Genomic DNA, 25709 nt, shown 5'->3' with positions numbered 1-25709 from the left:
GATAATCATTTCCTTCAAGACGTTTTGTCTTCTACCAGGAATTTTTCAATAGATATATAGGCCCAGTGGATAGGCTTACCTCTGCATGAATATTTGATAGGAGCATTTCTGTCAGTTATGCTCTTTCTTAAAAAAAAAGAAACCATGAAAATAAATGCATCATTTATATAACTCTTGTAAGAAATGCATAAATCGTGGGAAACAGTAAGATACAATTGAAATTCAGCAGCTCAGTGAGTTATGAACCTTCTCTCTACAACTCAATTGTGTTAGTTACTGCTTAACTTAACGCTGGGTTTTCCTTTTTGCTTTCAGGAAAACCTTTAACTTACGCCCTGGGTGTTGCCTGTCAACAGTTTCCTGGTGGCTCACCGCTTCTGCCTGCTCCAGCCTTGCTCCGGCAGCTTCAAGGCTTCTGGGCTTCAGAGCTTGTTGTGAAAGCTTGCTGCTTTGGCCTGCTACCCCTGCTTCAGGTGTCAAAAGCTTTTAATTAGCTTGCTTCCTCTAATTACTATAACTAGGCCCTTACGTGTCTGCATAATCCAGTTCTAGGGTCTGAAGGGAGAATTACCTTTAGCCATTCATTCTTCTTTAAAAAATCTTTTACTCTGGCTGTCCTGGCGTTCATGGGGGAGTAAGAAGCTATATTGCATGATTCACCTTTGATGGTGCTAGTCTTCAGTCTGTAGGGGCAAACTGGTGTGGGCATACTGTATTTTATAGCCAGTGTTTGTTCTGATTGGTTGATGCCCATGCTGTCCCAATTTTAAAGTATTTTGACTGTTACTACTGAATATATAAATTGTGTCTCTATAGAAAGGATATCTCTAGCTGGTTTAATAAACTCTTTGTAGTGTTTTTAGTTTGCTTATTAAACATAATTAGTTTCCTCCCCCATTTTTAATAAATATTTTGAACACAAATTGGTCACTCAGAAAAATACAGCAATTTCTACACATTTTGTAATGATGACCATTAATGTGTCAATAGGTATCAGAATTACAGGTATGATGAATCGGAAGAACTCCTCAGTACCTATAGAACTATTCAGTACTTAGAGTAGTAAAAGTATACTAGCTCTCTTATCAGATAGCCAGATACATATTCTGGTTCTATTACTTACTCATTTTGTCACTATGAGTAAGTTAATTAACTTCTCCAAACATTAGTTTACTAATTTAAGTGGGGATTATAGAATCTGCTTTAGATTGGTATAAGGATTAAATGGGGGGTAATATATGTAATATGCTTAGCCCAGTGCTAGGCACAGAATAAGCTTTCTATAAATAAGAGTTATTTTTTGTTATTTTATTATTATTAATCATAAATGATAGTAGATGATATGTGGGGGAAATTAAAAGGTGAAAAAGTAAGTAGTGAGCAGCAACAGACAAAAGATAATAAAGGCCAACTTGTGAAGTCAGGACTTCGATGCCTCTTAAGAGAACGGAATGAGCTGGGATAAGCTGATAGATGTTTAATCACAAAATACACAGTTGTATCTCTTTTGTCATAATACCTTATTTTTGAGTTTTAGTGTCAGTTTAGTTGTATACTTGCAGCTGAGAATATTGATGCCGTAAACTTTGCATGGATATACACCCACAGATTCCCAGTCATTCATCATTAATTTAGCTAATGTTTACTGAGTACCTATAGATTCCCAATTACTAGGTGTGTACCAGTGAACAAATAGGAAAAAAAAATCCCTGCCCTAGTTAGCTTATATTGTAGTGAATGAAGCAAACAATGAACAAAATATATAAATAGAATACATAGTTCATAATGTTAACAACTAATGGGAAAGGGAAGCAAAGAAATGGGTTAGAAAGTGTCAAGGGGTAAAATGACATTTCATTGAAGGAGTGAGAGAGAAAGCTGTGTGGCTTTGTGGGGCTAGAATATTCCAGGCCTAGGGATCAACAAGTACAAAGGCTAGTTGGGATTGAGCAAGGTGATCATTATAGCTGGAGCAGAGTGAACCAGGGGGAGAGTAGCATGAAGTCAGGGAAGGTGGAGGGCCAGAACATGTTGGCCCCAGAAGGCATAGTAAGGATTTTGACTTTTACTTGGAGAGAGATGGGAAACCATTGGAAGCTGTGGAGCAGAGGAGTGTCATGATCTGAGCTACATTTCAAGAGGATCAACTGTAGCTTCAGTGTTGAGGGTAGATTGTGGGATGAGAGGACAGAAGTAGAGAGGTCAGGTAGGACAATCCAGGCAAGATTTTCTTTTGTTTGTTTGTTTTTTGAGGCAGTCTCACTCACTTCAGCCCGAGCTGAAGTGCAGTGGCACTATCTCAGCTCACCGCAACCTCCGTGTCCTGGGTTCAAGCAGTTCTCCTGCCTCAGCTTCCCTAGTAGCTGGGACTGCAGGCGCCCACCACCACACCCGGCCAATTTTTGTGTTTTTAGTAGAGATGGGGTTTCACTATGCTGGCCAGACTGGTCTCAAACTCCTGACCTCAGGTGATCCACCCACCTTGGCCTCCCATAGTGCTGGGATTACAGACATGAGCCATGGCGCCCGGTCTCAGGCAAGATATAATGGTAGCTTGGAATGGGTTGGACCAGAGGAGGTATGGTGAATGAATTCTTGCTATATGCAGGAAGACTAGATTTATAGAAGTCCATGGCAACTGTTTCTGTTTTCTACAACCTGTAACTTAAGAATGAACATAAAATTCTGTAACTGCAATTTGTAACTAGTTTGTAGCTTCAAATGACTAAAAAACACTAGCTTCTGTAGTGTTTACAGAAATAATTCTTGAATTATTATTATTACAGGTTTTCTAACATCATGTTTTTACTATGAAGTCTTTCAAGACATTGCTAATGTTTTTAAAAATATGTCTGTTCTGTGTTAAACTGTAGTCTTGCAGTTCATACTAAATGTACTTTTAATTTTGATCAAGCTAAACAAGAAAGGACATTTTAACATACTACACTCTTATATGTTAGCTATGGTTCTTGAAAATACAGGACCTGAGGTTAGAGTTCTAAGAAAATCCTTCTCTTCTTGATTTTTAGCTACTGAAATGAATATGAATATGACTTGCAGTGTTAAAGGAGAAAAGCAAGATCAGTTAGATTGTATTTTATTACTTTGTAAACTTCATATCTTTTCTCATCATTTACCAATTCGATTATTCAAGAATATTTCCTGAACTGACATTTATTTCACCACACTCACCTTATTCCAGAAAATATTTTAGGTAGCTCATGAAACTGTTATAAGATAGCTTTGAAAATGTTTTCCACCCTGCAGCAGCATGGCATTCCTGATGACCACACACAAGCTAAAATGTAGCTTCATTTTAGCCCTGATCAGTTACACCACAATACCTCGACAATTAGCGGTCATTTCATGACCAGGATGTGATGTGGTATCCCATACTATCTCATTCCATGCTTCAGATTTTATGTGTTTTATATAGAAAATGTAGAAAAGCAAGTAGAAATTGCATCACCTAGAAATACCTGATCTTTTGATTCTTCTGTTAATATACATAAAGCATAGAAATTTATGGTACATATTTTATGTGTGTGTGTATATATATAGAGAGAGAAAAAAGTCACAGTGTACACACTTTAATAAACTTATTTGTTTATACTGTGAACTTTTCCCTATTAACATTCCTCAGTAATTTTTTAAAGTGTATGAGTAATTTTCTGTCATACTGTGAGATACCACATTTAGTCAAATTGACCATTTAGAATGTTTAAGTTCATTTCAATATTTTACTATTGAAAACCATACTGGTGAATATTGTGGCTTAGTTTTTATTTGTATGTAGATATATTCAGTTGAGGGTATTTCTATCCATATTTCTATGTAAATATATTTTTCATAAGTCTAAAATTATAGAAAGTTAGACATTAAAGAGATGAAAGGTTTTTTATTTTGGTAGTTAAAGAAACTGAAGAAATTGAGAGTTGTATTCTTTGCCACATATTAGAGGTAGAGTTGGCAGTGAAGAGATTGGGCTATAACATGCTTAGTGTAATGCCTGGCACATAATCATAGCTAACACTTATTGAATGCTTACTAAGTGCCAGACCCTTGAAAAACTTGAAAATATTTTTCACTGTGCAGCAGCATGGCAGCCCTGATGACTGCACGGGTGTGTAGAGTGGGTCTCATCTTGGCCCTGATCAGTTACACCACAATACCTTAATAATTAGTGGTCAGCAATCCCAAGTACAAGGATTATACTTGTATTAATTTTTAAAATCTTTACCACAATGATAATAAGTATTGTTATTAACCCCGTTATCATGACGAGGACACTGAAGTATTGAAAAGTTAAGTTTTTTGCCGAGAGTTGTACAGCTAATGACAAAACTAGGATTCAAACCCAAGTAGTCTGACTTCAGAATCCATGCTATCACCACTCCCCAAAACAGCCACAATAAATGCTAGCTAAGTGTTTGAGTGTTCAATAAATATTAGGCATCATCATTATTCCTACTGCACAGTTGTATATTCCAGAAGTTGTTTTGGTTCCAATATTTTTGGATTTTAGAAAGATAATTTAGTTAGTATACTCTATTTTATGTAACATTCCCATTAGGGTTTAGAGCAGCACTTCATAAACAGATACATTCACATTTCTTCAATGAAGCATGTTTGTTTTTATACTAAGTGAGATTAAAAAGCAAGAATATTAATAGCCTGATGTCACTATATGCTGCCAAATGAGTTATGAAAACCTTTTGTCTTTTAGAATTGCAGATAAGGGATTTACCTGTGTAAAACTCTTACCATAGTGCCTGGCATTTAGAACACACTCCTCCTTCTATTAGATTTATACTAGTAGTATTGGGTGGGTATTACTACTACCACTACTTTTTGTTAGTAGTTATCATCAGGTACATATTTATAGAAAACTGGTGAATTGTAGAGTACTGCTAGTACTTTTCTCACATTGTGACCTTAGGAGGGGAAGATACCTAAGTTTTGGAGTCTTTCAGCTATTCTTCCCTCAATCAGAATAAGAGGGTGTAAGTGTTAGCGTTCTGTGTGTTTTCCCCACCCTAAATTTAATCTTGTATAGCTCAGTGCTCCTGTCCGTCTGTCCATGTGCACTCCCAATTGTGCAGGGTTTGATTTTTGAGTCTAAGCAGTAGCTCAGGTGGTGTGTTCACCCTTTCAGAGATCTTAGTGAAACAATGTTTCAGGTTTTTCCTTATTCTTTATTAAAGCCCTTTTTAAGTATGATTCCATTGAGAGAACAATTTAATTGACCCATCATTTCTCCAGATATGACTGAAGACTAAAGTGATTGTGTTTGAAATTGAGATACTTCCTTTTCTTTCTCACCATTTTAATTGATGAAAAACTATAATCAGTCATTATAACCACTTATAACAATTACCAAGAAATATTTAGTATTCATACACTTACTGTAATTATATGGTCATGTTATTTTTATTGCAGTCTGATCCAAATATAAATTTATTAAATAACCTTGATATGCACATTTGCTATTTTTTTTTTTTTTTGCACTTGAATTTAAACCTATACTCTATTTTTGGAAATATCCCATTGAACAGCAGTTTGAAGATCTGCTGTATATAGTTTGACCTCCCTTTCTGCGTATTAGGGTAGCATTTCTCTTCCTCCCCACCCACCCCCAGTAACTGGAAGCATCCTCCTTCAACCTTTGTTTTCCTCTTTTGTAGGCTAGCCTCTGGCCTATGGCAAATCCAGTGGGGTGAAAGCCCTTATAGATTATCTGGTTAAACTGAAGCAGAGAGATAGAAATAGAAACGTAATCAATTTGTTGAGAGTGAGAAAGGGATTTTATTTATTGTATTTGATAGTTTTTGATTCACAATTGAAATGTAAAATACAGAAATAAATGTTTATTGAGGGATCTGGCCAGCAACCCACAATGCAACGGGGCTCTCTCTTTGTTCCCAGGCAGATCGGCAGGTCGAGAAATAAGAGACACACACAAGATAGTGAAAGCTGGGTCCAGGGGCGTCACTGCCTTCTGGTCCCGTGATGCCACCAATGCACTGGATATACCAGCATTTATTATTAAGTTTAGTCAGGGCAGGAGGAGGTTAGTGAGGGATTTAGGGTCATTTGATTATGAGGTGAGATGGTCACATGGGGGTGAAGTAATTCTTTAACATAACATCTGTATGCAGAAGCACAGTATACGGAGATAGGAATTTACAATATAGTGTGTGCATCAGTAATTTCTAACAGAGCCTTAAAACAGAAACACAGTGTTTCCATAACCTATGATTAGCAAGATATTTTAATCAGCAGTAACAGTTGTAGCAAAAGCTGGTTACCAACAATCCATAGAAACAGGACGTGAAGCTAGACAACCGGTTAGACCAGAAATTCTCAGAAAGGAGTATGCCTTAACCCTAAAGAGGTCTAGAAGAGCCGTGGCAAGATGAGGGTGTTTATAGCCCTGTCTTATCCATATGGACAGGCACCCCCGCATGCATCCGTTTATAGGCTTTCCACAAGGGTCTCATTCTGTTCCCAGAGCTATGAACATCTGCTTTTCTGGGACAGGAATCTTGGTGATGTGAAACCTCCCTGACTGCACGTCCATTCATAGGCTCTCTGCAGGGGGAAGCACATCATGCGCTCTTGGCTCATTCTGGCAGTCCAACCTGGCATTGTCTTTACACAATCCTGCATGCAATTTTGTATTTACAATAATCAGGAGCATTTCATCTTTTATTCCATAGCGATAGTTTCAGGGGGTCTCCCTACAAATGTTCCTTTTTTTTCTTTTTGGAAGGAATGTGTAAAGTTTAGTTTTTGTGAAATTGTCAGTTTTAATTGCTCTCTATGTGTATGTATATGTGTGTATGTGGTTTGGGGATTATGGTATAGTATGTGGTTGGGGGTTATGGTATAGTATGTAAGAGTATGTGATATGAAAAATAGGATCGTTTTCAGTTTATTTCATATTGTTTGATCCTCTCAGAACATATTTGTTTTGGCAGCTGGCCTTCCTTGTAACATGGTGTTGGAATTTTGCATGCATTATTTAATAAGCTCTAGTTCTTTCCTGTTGAACATTTTGTTCAGTTTCTTAGTGATAGTAGATATTGAGTTTAAATTCCAGGGCAGAAAACTTGGAAAGGGGGATATAATGTATAATTACCAACTAATACAGTGTTCCCAAATACCAACTAATACAGTATTCACAAATACAGTTGTTAGTTTGGCACATGTTCACTAACTTTTTCATCTGACAACATTATTTAATTTAGGATCTTAGAATTTGAACTGCATTGATATAATTGATAATTGGTATTTTTTTTTTTTTACAGAGAGGAAAAAGGAAAATGGATGACTGAAAAAAATTATTTGTCATTCTTTTAAAATTTATATTTCCTATATCTTTTCTAGGTTGCCGTAGTAAAACTTAAAAATGCAGATAAAGTATTTGCCATGAAAATATTGAATAAATGGGAAATGCTGAAAAGAGCTGAGGTAAGAGTCTTATGTATTGGAATATATAAATATTTTAGAAATATTTTTCAGGAACTATAAAATTACATAGAGCTCATTAAATATTACTTGGTAACATTTTGTCTATGGTGACATTCTTTAAGGCATAAAAGACAAATTCAACACAATTGTGATGTAATTATGATAAAGGTTACAATCCATATGCTAATTTAATATTAGAATACTAAATGGAAACCCTTGTAATGTGGGGCTTATGCAGTTATATTTAAAGGATGTCTGCAAACTACTTTCTTTTATAGAAAGACATTTTATAGTGGATGATTTCTAACGTGACATAACTTGTTTATATTATTCTGTATTTATCTGTATTCTGCTACAAGCAAAAGTCAGCAGGAGTTTTGAACATACCCTCTGGAAATTCTGTTTAATGCTGATTTTGCAGTCACTTCATATTTTGTTTTATATTACAGGAGTTGTAGTAAAATCTAGTAGTGCAAGAACTGCCTGCATTTTTATGTAGGTTTGAGAAGGATTGACTGGAGTGATGTTAAAAATATCCAGCAGCTAGTATGGCCTGGTCAGAACTGATGGCACACATAGATCTGGAGTGGAGTTCTTGGGGGTCCTCTGCTGTGCTGTATCATGGGGAAGGGTTGAATGGGGTAGGCATTCTGGGGCTTGAGGGAAGCAGAACTTAACTGGTGTAGAATTCTGTCAGTATTTTAACTGATAAAAAGTGATACTGATGAGCAGGCTGAATAATAGCCCTGGAAGTTGGTAAGATTAGTAAGAAAATAACGGGAAATTCGCCCTTAGAAATTTTTATCTGTCAGTACTTGTAGCAACCCGAAGATGAACAAACGTATAGGGAAAAGCAAAAAGGGTTCCCATGATGACAGATGTGGTGGCAGTGAAAGTAAATACTTCATTATTTATTTCTTTGGAGAAATTTGAAAACACAAAGAAGAAACTAATAATCACTTTTGTTCTGTTACCCAGAATTAATAACATTTTGGCCAAGTTTTTGGTTTTAGTTTTTTTTTTAAACTAAAAAAAAAAAAAAAAGAAAACAAACAAAAACCCTTAGAAGTGAAGCACAAATATATTCTTTGTAAAACAAATAATAGCATATTACAGATAAAGCCAAAGCGTTCTTTAACCACCCAAGTCCATCCTTTCTCTACCTCCCAGAGGTCATTATTTTAAAATACTATTCCTTCATTAAACATTTTTTGTTTGTTTTTATATATTTAGGAGATAAGGTGCAGATTACTGACATGCATATATTGCATTGTGGTGAAGTACCCATCTAGTGAACCCATCACCCAAATAGTGAACATTGGACCCAATAGGCAACTTTTCAACCCTCACCCCCTTCCCACCCTCCCACCTTTTGTAGTCTGCAATGTATTATTCCACTCTGTATGTCCATGTGTACTCATGGTTTAGCTTCCACTTATAAGTGAGAACATGTGGTATTGGGCTTTCTGAGTTTTTTCACTTAGCATAATGATCTCCCGTTCCATTCATGTTGCTGCAGAAGATAAGATTTTATATATGTATATACATGCACACACATACATATATACATATGTGTATACACATACCACATTTGCTTTATTCAGTCCTGTGTTAATGGACAGCAAGATTGATTCTATGACTTTGGTATTGGGAATAGAGCTGTGATAAACATATGAATACAGGTATCTTTTTGATATAATGATTTTTTTTCCTTTGGGTAGATACCCAGTAGTGGTATTACAGGATGAAATGGTAGTTCTGAGAAATCGACGTACTGTTTTCCACAAAGATTATACTGATTTACATTCCTATTAATAGTGTATAATTTTTCCTTTTTATCTACATCCCCCCAGAGGTAATTATTGTATAGTAATATCCTGTTTGACAAAGTATCTGGGAGATTTAATGTCGCATGTATCACTGGGATATGTGCTAGCATCCATTATATTCAACACCTTAGTTTTTACTTATAATTTCCCTAAGACTGAATTGCCTTACTGTCACTGGTTGAATTTCTCAAGGAGTAAATACCAAGATTGAGTTTATTGTGCAGATATTTGTTAGGGATTTCTTTTGAGATCAACACCTGTAGAAGGGAAGGGAGGGAAATAGGATTTGTAAAGTTGTCCCATCAGCCTCAGTTGATTCCACTGGGAGCTCTGTAGCAGAAATGGCTCTTGAGAAGTGTCCTACATTGGATCAAAGTGTCTAAACCTTTATACACCTACCTCTACTAGTCAGTGGACATGGACTACCCCTGAAGGACATGGCCTTGGACTGGTAGGCTTTCTTCAGCTGATGCAAACCCTGAAGGTGTGACAGCATTCCCGGCTGCTAGAGCAACAAATCCTGTTATTACAAAATAGTAAATAATTGTGTTCTGATTAGCAGAAATAACAGCTGTAGTCAGTTTACTGTTTCAGAGTTAGAACTTTTAAAATTGAATTAAACTTTGTACTTTTTTTTTAAATGAAGCTAGATATTTTGGGGAAGAATTGTGAAAAGGACAAATGACTGGGTTAGCTTTCATTACAGCCGGAAGTGGCAAAATCGAAAATAAAACAGTATAATTTAAAATCAAATATTTTATTGAATTAACAAGTATTAATATATTCTGTTTCTGAGACAAGATGGAATAGACTCATTTCTCCCTGTTCTCTGTGAAGTACAGCTAAAGATTCTGGACATTATATATAAAACAAACATTAGAAGAACCCAAAAGGTGGAGAGTATAAGGTAGACCAGCTAGGGACCTCAGGACCTTAGAGTATAAGACCCCTTTTGGAAGTCAGTGTTATGCTGATAGAAAAACCTGACAAGGACCATTCAAAGAAAGTTTAAGATAAATATTCCTCATGCATTTAGATGCAAATATCTTTAACAAAATATTAGCAAATACAATTCAGCAGTGTGTTAAAAGAATTATATACCATGCCCAAGTGTGATTTATTGTTGGGATGCAAGACTGATTCCATATTTGAAAGGTACTCTCCTCGAACTATTTGAGAAAACTGTTATCTTTCAGGCAGAAATTCTGCATTGAAACTTTTAAGGAAGAATTCACTTTAAAATATAAATTGTATTTCTATGCTTGAATAAGCATATCTTTTTTAAAAAAAAATTTATAAAAACCCTTCTGACCATGACTTATCCATCTTTGGAAAACAAGACCTACCAGTGATGCTTAATAAATTACAAATGAGAAGCAAAATTCCTTATTTTTTTAGTTTGTGTATTGTTGATGCTTTAAAACAATTTTTCAGAGGTTTATGTCCAACTTATTTACCTTATTCTGTTTCAAGCCATATGTCAAATATATAATTAATGAGATATGGGTTACTCAAAGGTGCTAGGAAGCCTCCTCTCTTTCTATACCTGGGCAGAAAGGTATAATAATATAATAATTGTCCAGTAATTTCACAGATTTACCATTTACAAACTTTGCTAGTTTATCACCAATAACTGTACAAGTTCATCATTTACAGACTTTGCTAGTTTATCAACAACCTCCTAAATTAATGAATTAACTACTGCTTTCAATCTGTTCTGTAAATTTTACTTCTTTCTTCACATTTATTCAGTGAGTACTGACTTCGCTCGTTAAGAGATGTCCTTACTCATTTCATGAAGAGATGCAGTATAGTTTACAGAAACACTGTCTTGAGAGTTAAACCTTTTAAAAAAATCTTTTAAGAATATTTTTATTTATTTATTGAGGCAGAGTCTTGCTCTGTTTTCCAGGCCGGAGTGCAGTGTTGCGATCTTGGCTCACTGCAACCTCTGCCTCCTGGGCTCAAGGGATCCTCCCACCTTAGCCTGGGAGTAGCTGGGACTACAGGCACATGTCACCACACTCAGCTAATTCTTGTATTTTCTGTAGAAACGGGGTCTCATTGTGTTGCTCAGGCTAGTCTCAAACTCCTGGGCTCAAGTGATCTGCCTGCCTCGGCCTCCCAAAGTGCTGGGATTACAGGTGGAGCCACTGCACTGGGCTGAGAGTTAAACATTTCCAAGGCTCAATTTTCTCATGTATAAACTGAAGATAATAAGGTCTCATAAATAGGGTAACAGTATATCTTAGTTTATCTGTGACAGTGCTGATTTATGCCTATTGTTTTATTAGTTTTTCTATTGTTGTTATCCTTGTTCAGCTATTTTTATAATTGTTGTTACTCTTAGTAAAGTACTATACAAAGTAAAAAATGAATAAATGCGAGTTCCCTTTTCTCCTTCAAATACCCCCAGTCCTTCTGTCTTAAGTAGATCATTATTAAGGGTTTCTTATTTATCCTTAACAGAAAATTTTATTATAATGAAATCATATTACAAGGCTGATTTTTCATATTGCTTTTTCACTTAAAATATGTATTAAGTTTTTCCACTTCTGTATATTTAATACATTTATAATATCTTATTCTTAATAGCTTCGTTATACTAAATGGCTCTTTCTCTGTGTGTGTGTGTGTGTGTGTGCGTGTGTGTGTGTATGTGTATGTATATATATATATTGCTTTTTTTTTTGTTGAGACAGAATCTCGCTCTGTCTCCTAGGCTGGAGTGCAGTGGCGAGATCTCGGCTCACTGCAGCCTCCTCCTTCAGGGTTTAAGTGATTCTCCTGCCTCAGCCTCCCAAGTAGCTGGGATAACAGGCGCCCACCACCACACTTGGCTAATTTTTATATTTTTAGTAGAAACAGAGTTTTGCCATATTGGCCAGCCTGGTCTTGAACTCCTAACCTCAGGTGATCCACCTGCCTCAGCCCCCCACAGTGCTGGGATTACAGTCGTGAGTCACTGCGCCCGGCCTGAATGACTATATTTTTTATTAGGTTGATTTTTTAAGTTTATGGGAATTTAGGTTGTTTCCTTAGTTTCACTATTTTGAACCATGCTGTAAAAATATTTATATATACTGGGTAAACTTTTGTGAGTTTATCAGTAGTGTGAATTCTTACAAAGATGAAGTGTCAAACTGTCAATACATTTCATTATTTTACCATTTATCTATCTGCATGTGTTTGACCAAGAGAAATTTCAGAACAGGAGAGAAGCTAGTGCATCAAAACTAGTCATGCTACCCGAAAAGTATATGCCATGTAAAATTTAAAAAAAATTTACTATGAAATGTTGTTAGAGATACTGCTGTGGGCTGCCCTGAGGCACTTCAGCTTGTGTATACTGAAGTTGAAATGATTTCGAGGATAATTTTTACATGAAGGGATTATCATTTGATGCTTGACCTAGAACTTATTCACTCCCTAAATTAAACTCCTTGCTAGTCGAACTCTGGGATTTTAGTCGGGGAGGGGAGACATTTAAACATTGATAGCTATTGTTCCAACAAAATTATCTTCTATAAAAGTTGGACGGTTATCTTTACACTCATAATATGTAAACATGTCTGTTTTCTCACACACTTGGCAGTTGTGGATGTTACCAAATTGTTTCTATTTTTAATAAAACTTTTTACTGAAAAATAAGTAAAAATGATACATCTCATGTTTGATTTGGCCATCAGATATATATTAAAATGAAGACTTAAAAGTGAATTGATGCCATGGTAATATTTTGAATTCTTAACATTTTACAATTTAAAATTTCACCTGTTTAGATTTTAAAAATGAAAAATGTTGTCCTTTTCCTCACATATTAGAGAAAGATTCAGTTGTTATTTGAAAGAATTTCTCTGTGACAGTATTCTATGGAAGAGTGAAGTCTTTATTCCTACTAAATGATAAGCCAAAGTAGATATAATCATTAGTGGATTTTGTTTCTTTTTAACTCATGCTTTCCAAATATCTGTGCAGTTTTGATGTAAAGTATAAGATTGTTAGTCTGATGAGTGCATCTTATGAATATGGTGAAGAGAATCCTGTGTCAACTTTCCGGAATTACAATTTATGTATGTAGTCCTTACTAACTTCTGTTTCAACATAGGCATTCCTGTTGCTCTTTATCCCAGTAGTCCATTAAGGATAAAATTTAAATAATATAGACTGAATATTTTTTCAAAAGGAAAACTGTATAACAGTTGAAAACATCACTGTGGCAAGCAGAATGTTTAGATGAACATTTTGAGAAAGTGAGTGAATCTGAGGAAGTGATATGATCTACAGTAGCCCTTCCTACATGTTTGTTGTTAATACATTCTTAGATATCAAATATTCTGTTTTTAAAGGGGGGAGATATTATTTAGTTTGTTTTTTAAAAAGGTAATGAAGTAGATGTTACTATAACCTTTAAGCATGTTGAATCCCCAGATCACTTTTATGAATATATATATATATACCCAAGGTATATGTGCATCATGGTTTGGTTAATATTGATCTAGAACAGGGCTTCTCAACAGGGACTTTATTGACAACTGGGGCCAGATAATTCTTTGGTGGAGGGGTTGTTGTGTGCATTGTAGGTTATTTAGCAGTATCCCTGGCCTCTACCCACTAAATGCCAGCAGAACCCATCCTTTCCCAATTGTGACAAGCAACTGAGAGCCATGTGATATGTTGAAGCAAAAATGTAGCCTGTGCTTTATACCTAGACTCAGGATTCAAGCCATTGATAGGAATCATTTAATAGCTAGATATTTATGGATAAAATCATGTGATGTCTGGGGTTTGCTTAAAAATATGTATATGCTCCTGTGTGTGTATGGTGCTAGGGGATGGTAGTAAGTGAGTGAGGGTCTAAAAGAAATAAGATTGACCAAGAAAATAATTGTTGAAGTTGAGTACATTAGGAGGCGGGGGTTTTTATTCTAGTTTCTCTACCCTTGTATACGTTTGAAAGTTTATGTTATAAATAGTTTATATTGTTTATTTTCTTATTTTAATTAATGTTTTTGAAGAGACAGAGTCTTGCTCTGTGGCCCAGGCTAGAGTGCAATGGTGTGATCTTAGCTCACTTCAGCCTTAAACTCCTAGGCTCATGTGATCTTCCTGCCTCAGCCTTCCAAGTAGCTAGGACTACAAAGGTGCATGCCACCAGCCTGGCAGATTTTTTTTTTTCCCTGTACAGTGAGGGTCTTGCTGTGTAAGGCAGGCTGGTTTCAAACTTCAGGCCTCAAGTAATCCTCTCACCTCACTTCCCAAAGCATGGGACTGCGGATACGAGCCACCACTCCTGGCCTATTATTTTTATTTTTTATTTATTTATTTTTTTGAGACGGAGTCTCGCTCTGTCGCCCGGGCTGGAGTGCAGTGGCCGGATCTCAGCTCACTGCAAGCTCCGCCTCCCGGGTTTACGCCATTCTCCTGCCTCAGCCTCCCGAATAGCTGGGACTACAGGCGCCCGCCACCTCGCCCGGCTAGTTTTTTGTATTTTTTTTAGTAGAGACGGGGTTTCACCGTGTTAGCCAGGATGGTCTCGATCTCCTGACCTCGTGATCCGCCCGCCTCGGCCTCCCAGAGTGCTGGGATTACAGGCTTGAGCCACCGCGCCCGGCCTATTTTTATTTTTTAAAGATAGTTTTTTTAAACAGTTTAACATAGATTAGAACTCAAAGTTTAATATGTTCTGTTGACTAAAGTCTTTGGAACTTTTTTTAGTTTTGAGTTATTGGTCAAATTAAATAATGAATATTTATTAAATTCTAGCTAGAATGTTTATAAAATTTCAGATTGCTCTTATAGTGAGATAAAGCCAGGAGAAAGTAGTCTCCTAGACTCTGGCAGTCTTTACAAGCTCTCTAAAATGTTAGCAGTAAACCATAACCTCAGGTCAGTTAAATCATAAAACAGGACTTAGTAAGAAGTATGTAAAGTGCTTTCTGTTTTCCCCTTAAAAAGAACCAGAACGGCTAGGTGCAGTGGCTCATGCCTGTAATCCCAGCACTTTGGGAGGCCAAGGTGGGAGGATCACGAGGTCAGGACAGGAAGACCATCCTGGCTAACACAGTGAAGCCTCGTCTCTACTGAAAATACAAAAAATTAACTGGGCCTGGTGGCGCTCACCTGTAGTCCCAGCTACTCGGGAGGCTAAGGCAGGAGAATTGCTCGAATCCAGGAGGCGGAGGTTGCAGTGAGCTGAGATTGTGCCACTGCACACCAGCCTGGGCGACAGAGCAAGAAGAAAGAACCAAAGCATAGTGTTGTAGATTTTAGTAATTTAATTGTTTTGTGTATCATGACTGTTGAATTTACCTTGTGGGAAACAATAATCACTTATTATATATAGCATACTGTATGATAATGTTTTTAGTGTATCTGGAATATAGTGTAGCCATTAAGAAAAAATTAGGTAGATTTCTATGTACTGATATGGAAGGATGTTCAAATTCATTGTTACTTGAAAAAAAAAAAAAACAACTTACAGAGCACTATAATCTCATTTGTATAAAGACCAAAACATATAGGGGAGGTGGAATACCGTGTGAATATATAATCTCTGTGTGCACGCATGCATGCTTATATAGACACAGATTTTCTGGAAGGATTCTGACCAAAGAGTTAATAATGGTAACCTCTGGACACAACAGTTGGTCAGTGAAACTATGGGAACATGACTCAGGGAGACTTTTACTTTCTTAGAGTTATCTTTGAAGTTTCTGTCATAGTGTTATTTTTGTTTCTTTTTAGTTAAAAATTAAGGATAATGTATTACAAAATTATGATATATAAAATTAATTTTTAGGCTGGGTATAGTAGCTCATACCTGTAATCCTAGCACTTTGAGGGGGCTGGAAGATTGCTTGAGCCCAGTAGTACGAGACCAACCTGAGCAAGATAGTGAGACCTCGTCTCTAGAAAGAAATTAAAAAATTAGCTGGTCATAGTGGTGTGCACCTGTAGTCCCAGCTACTCGAGAGGCAAAGGTGGGAGGATCACTTGAGCCCAGGAGCCTGGGCTGCAGTGAGCTGTGATCGTAGCACTGTACTCCAGCTTGGGCAATAGAGTGAGATCCTGTCTCAAAAAAAAAAAAAAAGTTAAAAAATTATTTTTTATTTTTGTTTATATATTTCTAAGGTTCTCCAGGATATACTTTTATAGTAGTGGAAATATATTCTCAGAATAAACTACAACTTGAAAAAAAAATTTGAAAAACCAATCCATTAGATAAAATGGACAAGGGGAGTGAACAATTAAAAGACAAAGCTCAGGTGTCCAGTAAGTGTATGTAAAGCTATTTCTCTGCACCTGTAATTAGGAATATGTTAATTAAAGGAATAATGATATTATTTCACATCCATCGTATTAGCAACCACTTAAAAGTCTAATAATGTCATATGTAGTTGAGGATATGGGGAAAAGCAGAGCTTTTATATTCTGGGTGGAGATAGTAATTGGTATAGCACTCAGGAAAGAAAATTGGCTAAATGGTAAAGTTGAAATTTGCATTTAGGGCCGGGCGCGGTGGCTCAAGCCTGTAATCCCAGCACTTTGGGAGGCCGAGGCGGGCGGATCACAAGGTCAGGAGATCGAGACCACAGTGAAACCCCGTCTCTACTAAAAATACAAAAAATTAGCCGGGCGCCGTGGCGGGCGCCTGTAGTCCCAGCTACTCAGGAGGCTGAGGCAGGAGAATGGTGGGAACCCGGGAGGCGGAGCTTGCAGTGAGCCGAGATCGCGCCACTGCACTCCAGCCTGGGCAACAGCGTGAGACTCCGTCTCCAAAAAAAAAAAAAAAAAAAAAAAAAAAAAAAAAAAAAGAAATTTGCATTTAGCATTTCTACTTCTAAGTATATACAGTGGAGAAACTCTTGCACATTTGTACAAATATGTTTATTCCAACATTGTGTAATAATAATACAAAACTGGAAATAACCTATGTTTCTCCATGGTTATTGCATAAATAAATTATAGTGCATTCAAACAATGGTATGCCATAGCAGTCAAAAGAAGAGCAGTCATTCTTGAGAAAAAAAAAAAAGTCAAATTGCAAAAGGATAGATAAAATTATAACATTCACATAAATTTTTTCGTTTTCTTTTTCTTTCTTTTTTTTGAGACAAGGTCTCACCCTGTCACCCAGGTTGGAGTGCAGTGATACTATCTTGGCCCACTGCAACCTGTGCCTCCTGGGTTCAAGCAATTCTCCTGCCTTAGCCTCCTGGGTAGCTGGGATTACAGGTGTATGCCACCACACCCTGCTGATTTTTGTATATTTTTAGAGACAGGGTTTCGCTATGTTGCTCAGGCTGATCTTGAACTCCTGAGCTCAAGCAGTCTGCCCGCCTTGGCATCCCAGAGTGCTGGGATTACAGGCGTGAGCCACTGCACCTGGCCCATGAACATTTTCAAAACATAAAACAAATCTGTTGTTTATAGACATACACTTGTGATCAAGTCATATAATTGGTGGACTATCCAATGACTTCAAATTATTATTACAACGGGAGAAAGGGAAGAGAATGGGTTCGCAGTTTGGAGTAGGAAGGCTACAATTTACATGTTATTTCTTTAAAAAGATCAGAAGTAAATATGGCAAAATGTAGACATTTATATTATATGGATGATGGGTTGGTCCATGGTTCTTGAATTATTCTGTGCGTTTTTCTGATTATTTTGAACTATAAAAGTGTTTTTTAATATAAAATATATTTTTAAAAGTTACTATTCCAGTAGCCCAGTTTCTGAGGGTGGTTTGAAACTTGTGTTATTGAAATGTCTTATAATATCAGGTGTATTCCTTTTCCATAACAGAAATAATATAATAAACATAGTAATTCTTTGTATATTTCCTAGTTTTACATAAAGTATACTCTAAAATTTTTCTTTTTGCATTTCAGACAGCATGTTTTCGTGAAGAAAGGGATGTATTAGTGAATGGAGACAATAAATGGATTACAACCTTGCACTATGCTTTCCAGGATGACAATAACTTAGTAAGAATCATTTTTGTATTTCTGTATACTTACTATTTTTTTGTTGGAAGAATTAGAATTATTTTTATTTAAACATCGTTTAAATGTAGGTTTTATATAAAAAACCAAACACCACATGTTCTCACTCATAGGTAGGAACTGAACAGTGAGAACACTTGGATACAGGAAGGGGAACATCACACACTGGGGCCTGTCGGGGGCGAGGGGAGGGGGCAGGGATAGCATTAGGAGATATACGTAATGTAAATGACAAGTTAATGGGTGCACCACACCAGCATGGCACATGTATACATATGTAACAAACCTGCACGTTGTGCACATGTACCCTAGAACTTAAAAGTATAATTAAAAAAAAAAAGAAAATTAACAGCATTTCACATAGGGTAAGTTGTTCACTTGATATGTGGTGTTTTTTTTTCTCCCTGGAAATTTGATACCTTTTCATTGGAATTCTTTATGCTTTTTAATAAGCAAGTCGAAGCTAAATCCAAACATTTAATTGCTATTAGTTAAGTTCTGTAGAAGGCCTTCAGGAGTTTTTCATGATACCTTTAATACCAGTACCATTCCTCTTCCCCTGCTTCTGTTAAAGTCCAGCTAGCACTTTAAAATTGTGCTCAAATTCATCTTAAAATAATCATTTCCAGAATTTCCCATTGAAATTAATCTTTCTCATCTCATTCTAACTTTACGTTTTTAAATTATTTTTATTACATAACACATGTGTATATATCTCTGATTTTTTTTGATACAACTTTAAAAAACATTTAAATAGGCCAGATGTGGTGGCTCACACCTGTAATCCCAGCACTTTGGGAGGCCAAGGCGGGCGGATCATGAGGTCAGGAGATTGAGACCATCCTAGCTAACATGGTGAAACACCGTCTCTACTAACAATACAAAAAATTAGCCGGGCGTGGTGGCGGGCACCTGTAGTCCCAGCTACTCAGGAGGCTGAGGCAGGAGAATGGCGTGAACCCGGGAGGTGGAGGTTGCAGTGAGCCAAGATCGTGCCACTGCACTCCAGCCTGGGTGACAGAGCAAGACTCAGTCTCAAAAAAAAAAAAAAAAAAAAAAAAATTTAAATAAGTTACATGGACTGGACCATCTTTAGATAATTTAAAATTAAAGGTTTTTCCAACCCCACTGGAAACAAGGAAAAAAAAATAAAGGTTTATGCAACTCTATAATACTCATGGGGTTTGTCTGATTTCAGGCCAGATCTAGGTGTTCAAATAATGTCATTACTTGTCTTTTATATCCCTTACATGCTTATAAGAATATAATAATGTTTTATTAAACTGCAGATGGTGACCCATTAGTGGGTAATAACATCAATTAAGTCAGTTACAAGCAGCATTTTTTTCTCTTTTCCTTTTTTTTTTTAATTTTAAAGAGACAAGATCTTACTCTGTTGCCCAGGCTGGATCTTGCTCTGTTGCCCAATTAGAGCTCACTGCTGCCTCTGACTCCTGGGCTCAAGCAACCCTCCCACCTCAGCCTCTTGAGTAACTGGGACTACAGGTGTGTGCCACTGTGCCCCACTAACTTAATTTTTTTTTTTTTTTTTTTGGTAAAAATGGAGTCTCAGTTTGTTGCTCAGGCTCATCTTGAACTCTTGGCTTCAAGTGATCCTCTCAGCTTGACCTCCTAAGGTGTGTGGATTACAGGCATGAGCCACCATGCCCAGCCATAAGCAACATTTTTGAAGATTAAATAGAATAGAAAATGACAGAGTTAATGACAAGTAGTAAGAGTGAATGTAGTCTCATGACACATTTATTTTATAATATACTGAATTATCATATAAGCCATATATATTATTGTGGGTTATAGTGAGAATTGTTTAAAAGCCATAGTATAAAGAGTTTTGTATGCGCTAGTTGCATAGTTGTTGAACTGAATGTAATGATGTTTTAACTGGATTTAATTTTATTTAATATACAAAATTTTAGGGGTGAATGTATCATGCAAATATAATCTGCATGGGTTTGTTAACAACATTTGCAAGAGCAGATTAAAACACATCCCACATCTTTGCCTAGAAAAATTATAGCAATGTATCATGATAATTTTCAAAATGTTTTCAAATAATGAATAAAATCCACTATGACATTGCATTCTGTATTAGATAAATGTAACACTGCAGATTTGTGCATTGCTTAAAATTCTACATTTTGGTATAAATATAGAAATAATTATATAATTTTGTAGATATATTAATAGAAGTAAATTACTCAAATACCAAATTTTATATAGCAAAAAAAGCCTGAACTGTTAATTATCTCTCTCCTTTCATTTAGTTTTATTTGCATTCTTTTGTATTTGACATTAGGGTTAACATTTCTTTTTCAAAGACATTTCTCAGGGAAAAATAGTCTGTATATACCACTCAATAATTACTAAAATAGAATTAAAGACATAACTGGAGGAAGAATGAAACACTGTAGCAGTCAAATCTCCTATAACTTGCCAGTGTTTCTGTAGTTTAGGGGAGCCTTCATCATATATTCATCTCAAGAGTCAGAGGTCTTGGTTATCATGAAAGATTTCCTTTTGAACATTTTTACAATATTAGAAAATAAAATCATTAAAAAATGTTGACAAAGCTAATTTTAGATACCATAAAAGGAAATTTTATTATATATAATTATTTTTCAAAGTAATGTTTAACCCTGATAGCTTTTAAATTGCCAAGTAAAGAACATAATTTATAATGTTATACAGTTTGAGAAAGCTGTGGCAAATAACTTTCATTTCTAACCTGTTTACCACTATAGTTTATGAAAAAATTTGTAGTTATAGCAAGTAGACCTTTTGTGTGTTTCAGAAAAAGGCACATAATTTAATGAATGGTAGATATGTGATTAGATCATTTTTTTCTTTAAAAAAGCTCGTTAAATACAAAGCTGCTTAGTTATGTCAACATTGACACATAAAATTTTTATCACTTACATAACACTAGAATATAATGAACCAGTGAAATTTGTTCCTTCTGTACTTTCTTATTCATTATTTCCTGATTAGTTATTTTATGGTTGAGGAAAAAAAGGAAAATACCTTGAATTGACATACGTAACTTTTTTAAAAGGTGAAAGATACTTGAATTTTAAATTAATTGCAGTAACTCATATGAACTCTAAATTCTTTATAGGAATCCAATTTGTGAAGACAGAAATTATTAGAAAAGTATCTTTTTTTAGAAAAGTATTTTTTAATAGTAAAAAGAAAGCAAGGAGGAATAACTATAAGGTGAGCCTCTAAAGATTAACTGTTAATCTCTTTGTTATGGCAGCATGGGAATTAAAAGAGTTTCCTGATATTCCTAGGAAGACTTCTAGAATCGTATCTTGAAATGCTCATTTTGGGACATATAACTCGTTTATTGCACGTTTTCAGATGTTTTAGCATTCTTTCCTTGGACTGAAAACAATCCCCAAAGCTGTGATGGTCTTTTTAGTAATCCGACCAGTGATTCCTAAAATCAGTGATTGTTGCTTTGGCTTTCATTTCCCTAATGACTATTGAAGTTCAGCATGTATTAATTGGCTGATCGTGTTACCTCTTATGTGAATTATCTGTTAATATTCTTAGCCTAGTTTTGTTGGATCGTTTGTCCCTCTCTTAATAGTTGGTAGGGGCTCTTGATGTTAGGATTATATCTTTGACCTATTATGAATATTACCTCTCAGTGTATGTTTTTTAAAAACTTATTTAAAGATGCCTTAGCTACATTGGGTAATATTTTCAAAGTAGTTTGTGATTAGGAGTACCAGATATTCAATTTTACTATAAAATTAACCGATCTGAACAATATGATATTATAATAATATAGGAATAGGTAACCATAGCAGAATAGATTATCTAGGAACAGATACGAGTATATTTGGGATCTTAAAATACGATGAAGGGACGTTTCATTTGAATTGAGGAGAAAGAATGAATTATCTAGTTATTTTAGACTTTTAGTCTTATAGACTCTGTCTATAAGAAAATAGTCTTCACACTTTAATCAAAAGTAAATTGTCAGGATAGGGTCAGTTCAACATTAGGCCAGCCCAGCATGGTGGCTCACGCCTGTAATCCCAGCACTTTGGGAGGCCGAGGTGGGCAGATCACAAGGTCAGGATATCAAGACCATCCTGGCCAACATGGTGAAACCCCGTCTCTACTAAAAATAGAAAAATTAGCTGGGTATGGTGGCGCATGCCTGTAATCCCAGCTACTTGGGAGGCTGAGGCGTGAGAATCACTTGAACCCAGGAGTCGGGGGTTGCAGTGAGCCAAGATCGTGCCACTGCACTGCAGCCTGGCGACAGAGCAAGACTGTCTCAAAACAAACAAACAAAAATGTTGGGCCTAGTAAATACAGCAAGTAGACCAAGACCAGGATTTTAAATACATTCTGCTTCCTAATTTTCAAGACTTTAAATATGTGAAATTAGTTTCTTTGGTTTAACACACATTTACTATGTTAATAATTTTAACATACAGTAATAAAAGGAATTTGAATTTTTTCAAGACTCTTTAAATCTTAATGTCAAGTCAGTAATATCCCTAAAACAATATCTTTATTCTGTAATAAAACCTTAATTTCAAGGCATTATTAATGACCTTCACGTGTCTTATACTCACTAGCCTTCATGCTAAGTGCTACATTATCATTATTATACTTATGATATGTCTATATATAATAATGAAATGTCACAGAGATTAATTTTTCAACTTCCACTTACAACATGGAGTCAGTATTTGAATATAGGTTTCTCTGACTACAATACCCATTTTTCCACTATGCCTAGTTTTCTCCCTCACTTAAAAATAATATATAATATACACACAAATACACATGTGTATGTAATACATGTTTATAAAGCAATGTAGAACATAAAGTTATAACATCAGGTGTAATCTAACAACCTAGAGAATCCCAGTGAACAGTTTAATGTACTATCCTCATCGTTTCTTTTTTGGCACACCCACATACATACCCATAAGCATCCATATCTAAAATTAGTTGGCATCTGTTTATTATATACACCTGAGAAAAGCTCATTCTGATATTTATAGTATTAGAAATGGGAAGAGAAACATATGGTGAGAATTACTATATTCTACGCAGTAGTGGTTTCTAAATGCTGATCTATAGACTGATGCTGGTTCTAATAAAGTTCTTACTGGGTAAAATAAGGAAAACATAATGATGATGAATACGAATTTCTTTCAATGTAGGGACGATCCTGTATTCGAATTTTTTCTTTTATTGTTTTTTTTTTGAGGGGGGCTGGATTCAAATGTTCGTTATTCTAAAATCTTGGAAAGCTGTGTTCCATTGTTGGAAGATGATAATAATGATGATATTATCTCTTTGCAAAATACAGCAAGAAGAATGGTAACCCTGTGTTGTTCTCTGCCCCAGTCTTTAAAAGTTTTGTTTTACTGCTGTATGAAATTTAGAAGTTTTGTAATGACTGCTGATCATCATCTTACACAGTTTCTTGTTAATTAGCTGCATATGTAATTAACTGCATAAATATTTGACCCAGTCCTGTTTGACCTTGGGATACAGTATATTAATCTTTCACCCTTATTAGTTTACTGAGTACATTTTATTTTTTTCATTCACAGTACCTGGTTATGGATTATTATGTTGGTGGTGATTTGCTTACTTTACTCAGCAAATTTGAAGATAGATTGCCTGAAGATATGGCTCGATTTTACTTGGCTGAGATGGTGATAGCAATTGACTCAGTTCATCAGCTACATTATGTACACAGGTAAGACAGTCCTTCATTGTACCTGACTGTGAGTTACTATGTAATATCTAGCAACAAAGGTCTATTTCTTGCCAGATTTATGAATTATGGTCTTGGGTACATTTATTGTCAACCAAAAAAAATTATTTTCAGACGATTTTGGTTGTTTTACTTTGTTGTTATTTGTCAGCATTACAGAACCGATGTGCCTGCTTATACATGCATGTACGTGTATAGGATCTAAAAGTTCTCACTGCTAGAATAGTAGACATTGGAGACTAGGAAAGGTGGGAGGAGGTGAGGGATGAGAAATTGCCTATGGGTACAGGGTACACTATCAAGTGATGGGTACGCTATATTGCATACCTCACAACTACACAATATGTCCATGTAGCAAAACTGCACTTGTACCCCCTAAATCTGTTTTAAAAAAAAGTTCTCACTTCCAGTCAGCATTTCTAGAAACCACTTCTTTAAAAACCGCTCTTGTTTAAATGTACATATGAATTCCATCTCAAAAGGAGTATGTATTGGTCAGTTTTCTTATAGTTGAGTCTTATATATTTAAATTAGCTGGAATTCTAGACCATAAGTCATAGCTTCATTTGCTAAATAAGTCCTGTATTATATATTTTATGTTTCTCAAGAAAATACTTTCAAGGATTGTATGTGTCAAAAGAGATTTTTTGTATGAAAGTGATAATTTTGATGTTCATGGAGTAATTTATTATAAACTTAATAATTTACATTTAAAAAATTTAAAAATACCAACATGAATTTGGAAGGACACACAAAAAGTAAGAAATAAATTAAGGATATATGGGATGATTGAAAAGGTACCCTCACATTTTAAGAGGAAAGTAGGAAAGAGCAGAACATTGTTGGTGAATTAATCATTCAAATGAGAGTATCTTTGGATAGTGCAAAATGTGAGAAAGAGAAAGGTGCTGAGGAGAAGTAGGTAAAGGGATACTGCCAAGTTAGAAATAAACTAAACCATTTTCTAAGAGTGCTTTTCAAACTTTGGCATGCATCTGAATCCTGTGGAGGAAGCCTGGTTGAAACCCAGATTGTTGAGTCAGCTGCAGAAGTGCTGATTCAGTAGGTTGGGTGGGGCGGGGGAATTGCCATCTCTAACAAGTTCCCAGGTGGTGATGCTGCTGCTGGTATAGTGACCACACTCCGAGAACTATGCTCTAAGACAGCAGTGACTGTTTCTTTTAAGTTTTGGGTGGTAAGAGTGATCTTTGAGAAGAACATGAATGTGGCAGGAATAGAATGTTTCTGTTTCGGTGTTTGCTTTTTAAGATGTGGGTGTCTTAATCGCTGTTTTATTTAATTAGTATTGAAGTTCTAAGACATTATTAAAGGAAGAATAATTAAACAATTTATATTTTATCATATCTCTGTTTGGCTCTTGCCTATTCATGTGCTTTTCTCTGTGGGTATCTGATTGTCCATAGTTTTCATTGAAAATAAAGATATGGAAATGCTTTGAAAATTGTAAAGGACAATGCAGTTTTTGTTTTTGTTTTAATTTAAATTTTTGTAGAGATGGGGGTCTCACTGTGTTGCTCAGGCTGGTCTTGAACTCCTGGACTCAAGTGGTCCTGCCACCTCAGCTTCCCAAAGTGTTGGGATTAGAGGCATGAGCTACCA

At 35.7% G+C, this 25709-nt stretch overlaps 1 protein-coding gene across 11 annotated transcripts in view; it reads left to right on the top strand.

Annotated features, from left to right (window-relative positions):
* CDC42BPA (CDC42 binding protein kinase alpha) overlaps positions 1–25709 on the top strand; it is a 328744-nt gene that overhangs the window by 103392 nt on the left and 199643 nt on the right. For all 11 annotated transcript variants that reach the window (XM_028826295.2, XM_077938812.1, XM_077938809.1 and 8 more), the window contains exons 3-5: positions 7390–7473; positions 18200–18295; positions 23923–24071. In XM_028826295.2, coding sequence (XP_028682128.1) covers positions 7390–7473; positions 18200–18295; positions 23923–24071 — 329 coding nt within the window. The remainder of the gene's footprint in view (positions 1–7389; positions 7474–18199; positions 18296–23922; positions 24072–25709) is intronic.

This window comes from Macaca mulatta, chromosome 1, assembly GCF_049350105.2.
Source record: "Macaca mulatta isolate MMU2019108-1 chromosome 1, T2T-MMU8v2.0, whole genome shotgun sequence".
NCBI classification, from domain to species: Eukaryota; Metazoa; Chordata; class Mammalia; order Primates; family Cercopithecidae; genus Macaca; species Macaca mulatta.
This window is presented reverse-complemented; position numbering and strand designations above follow the sequence as displayed.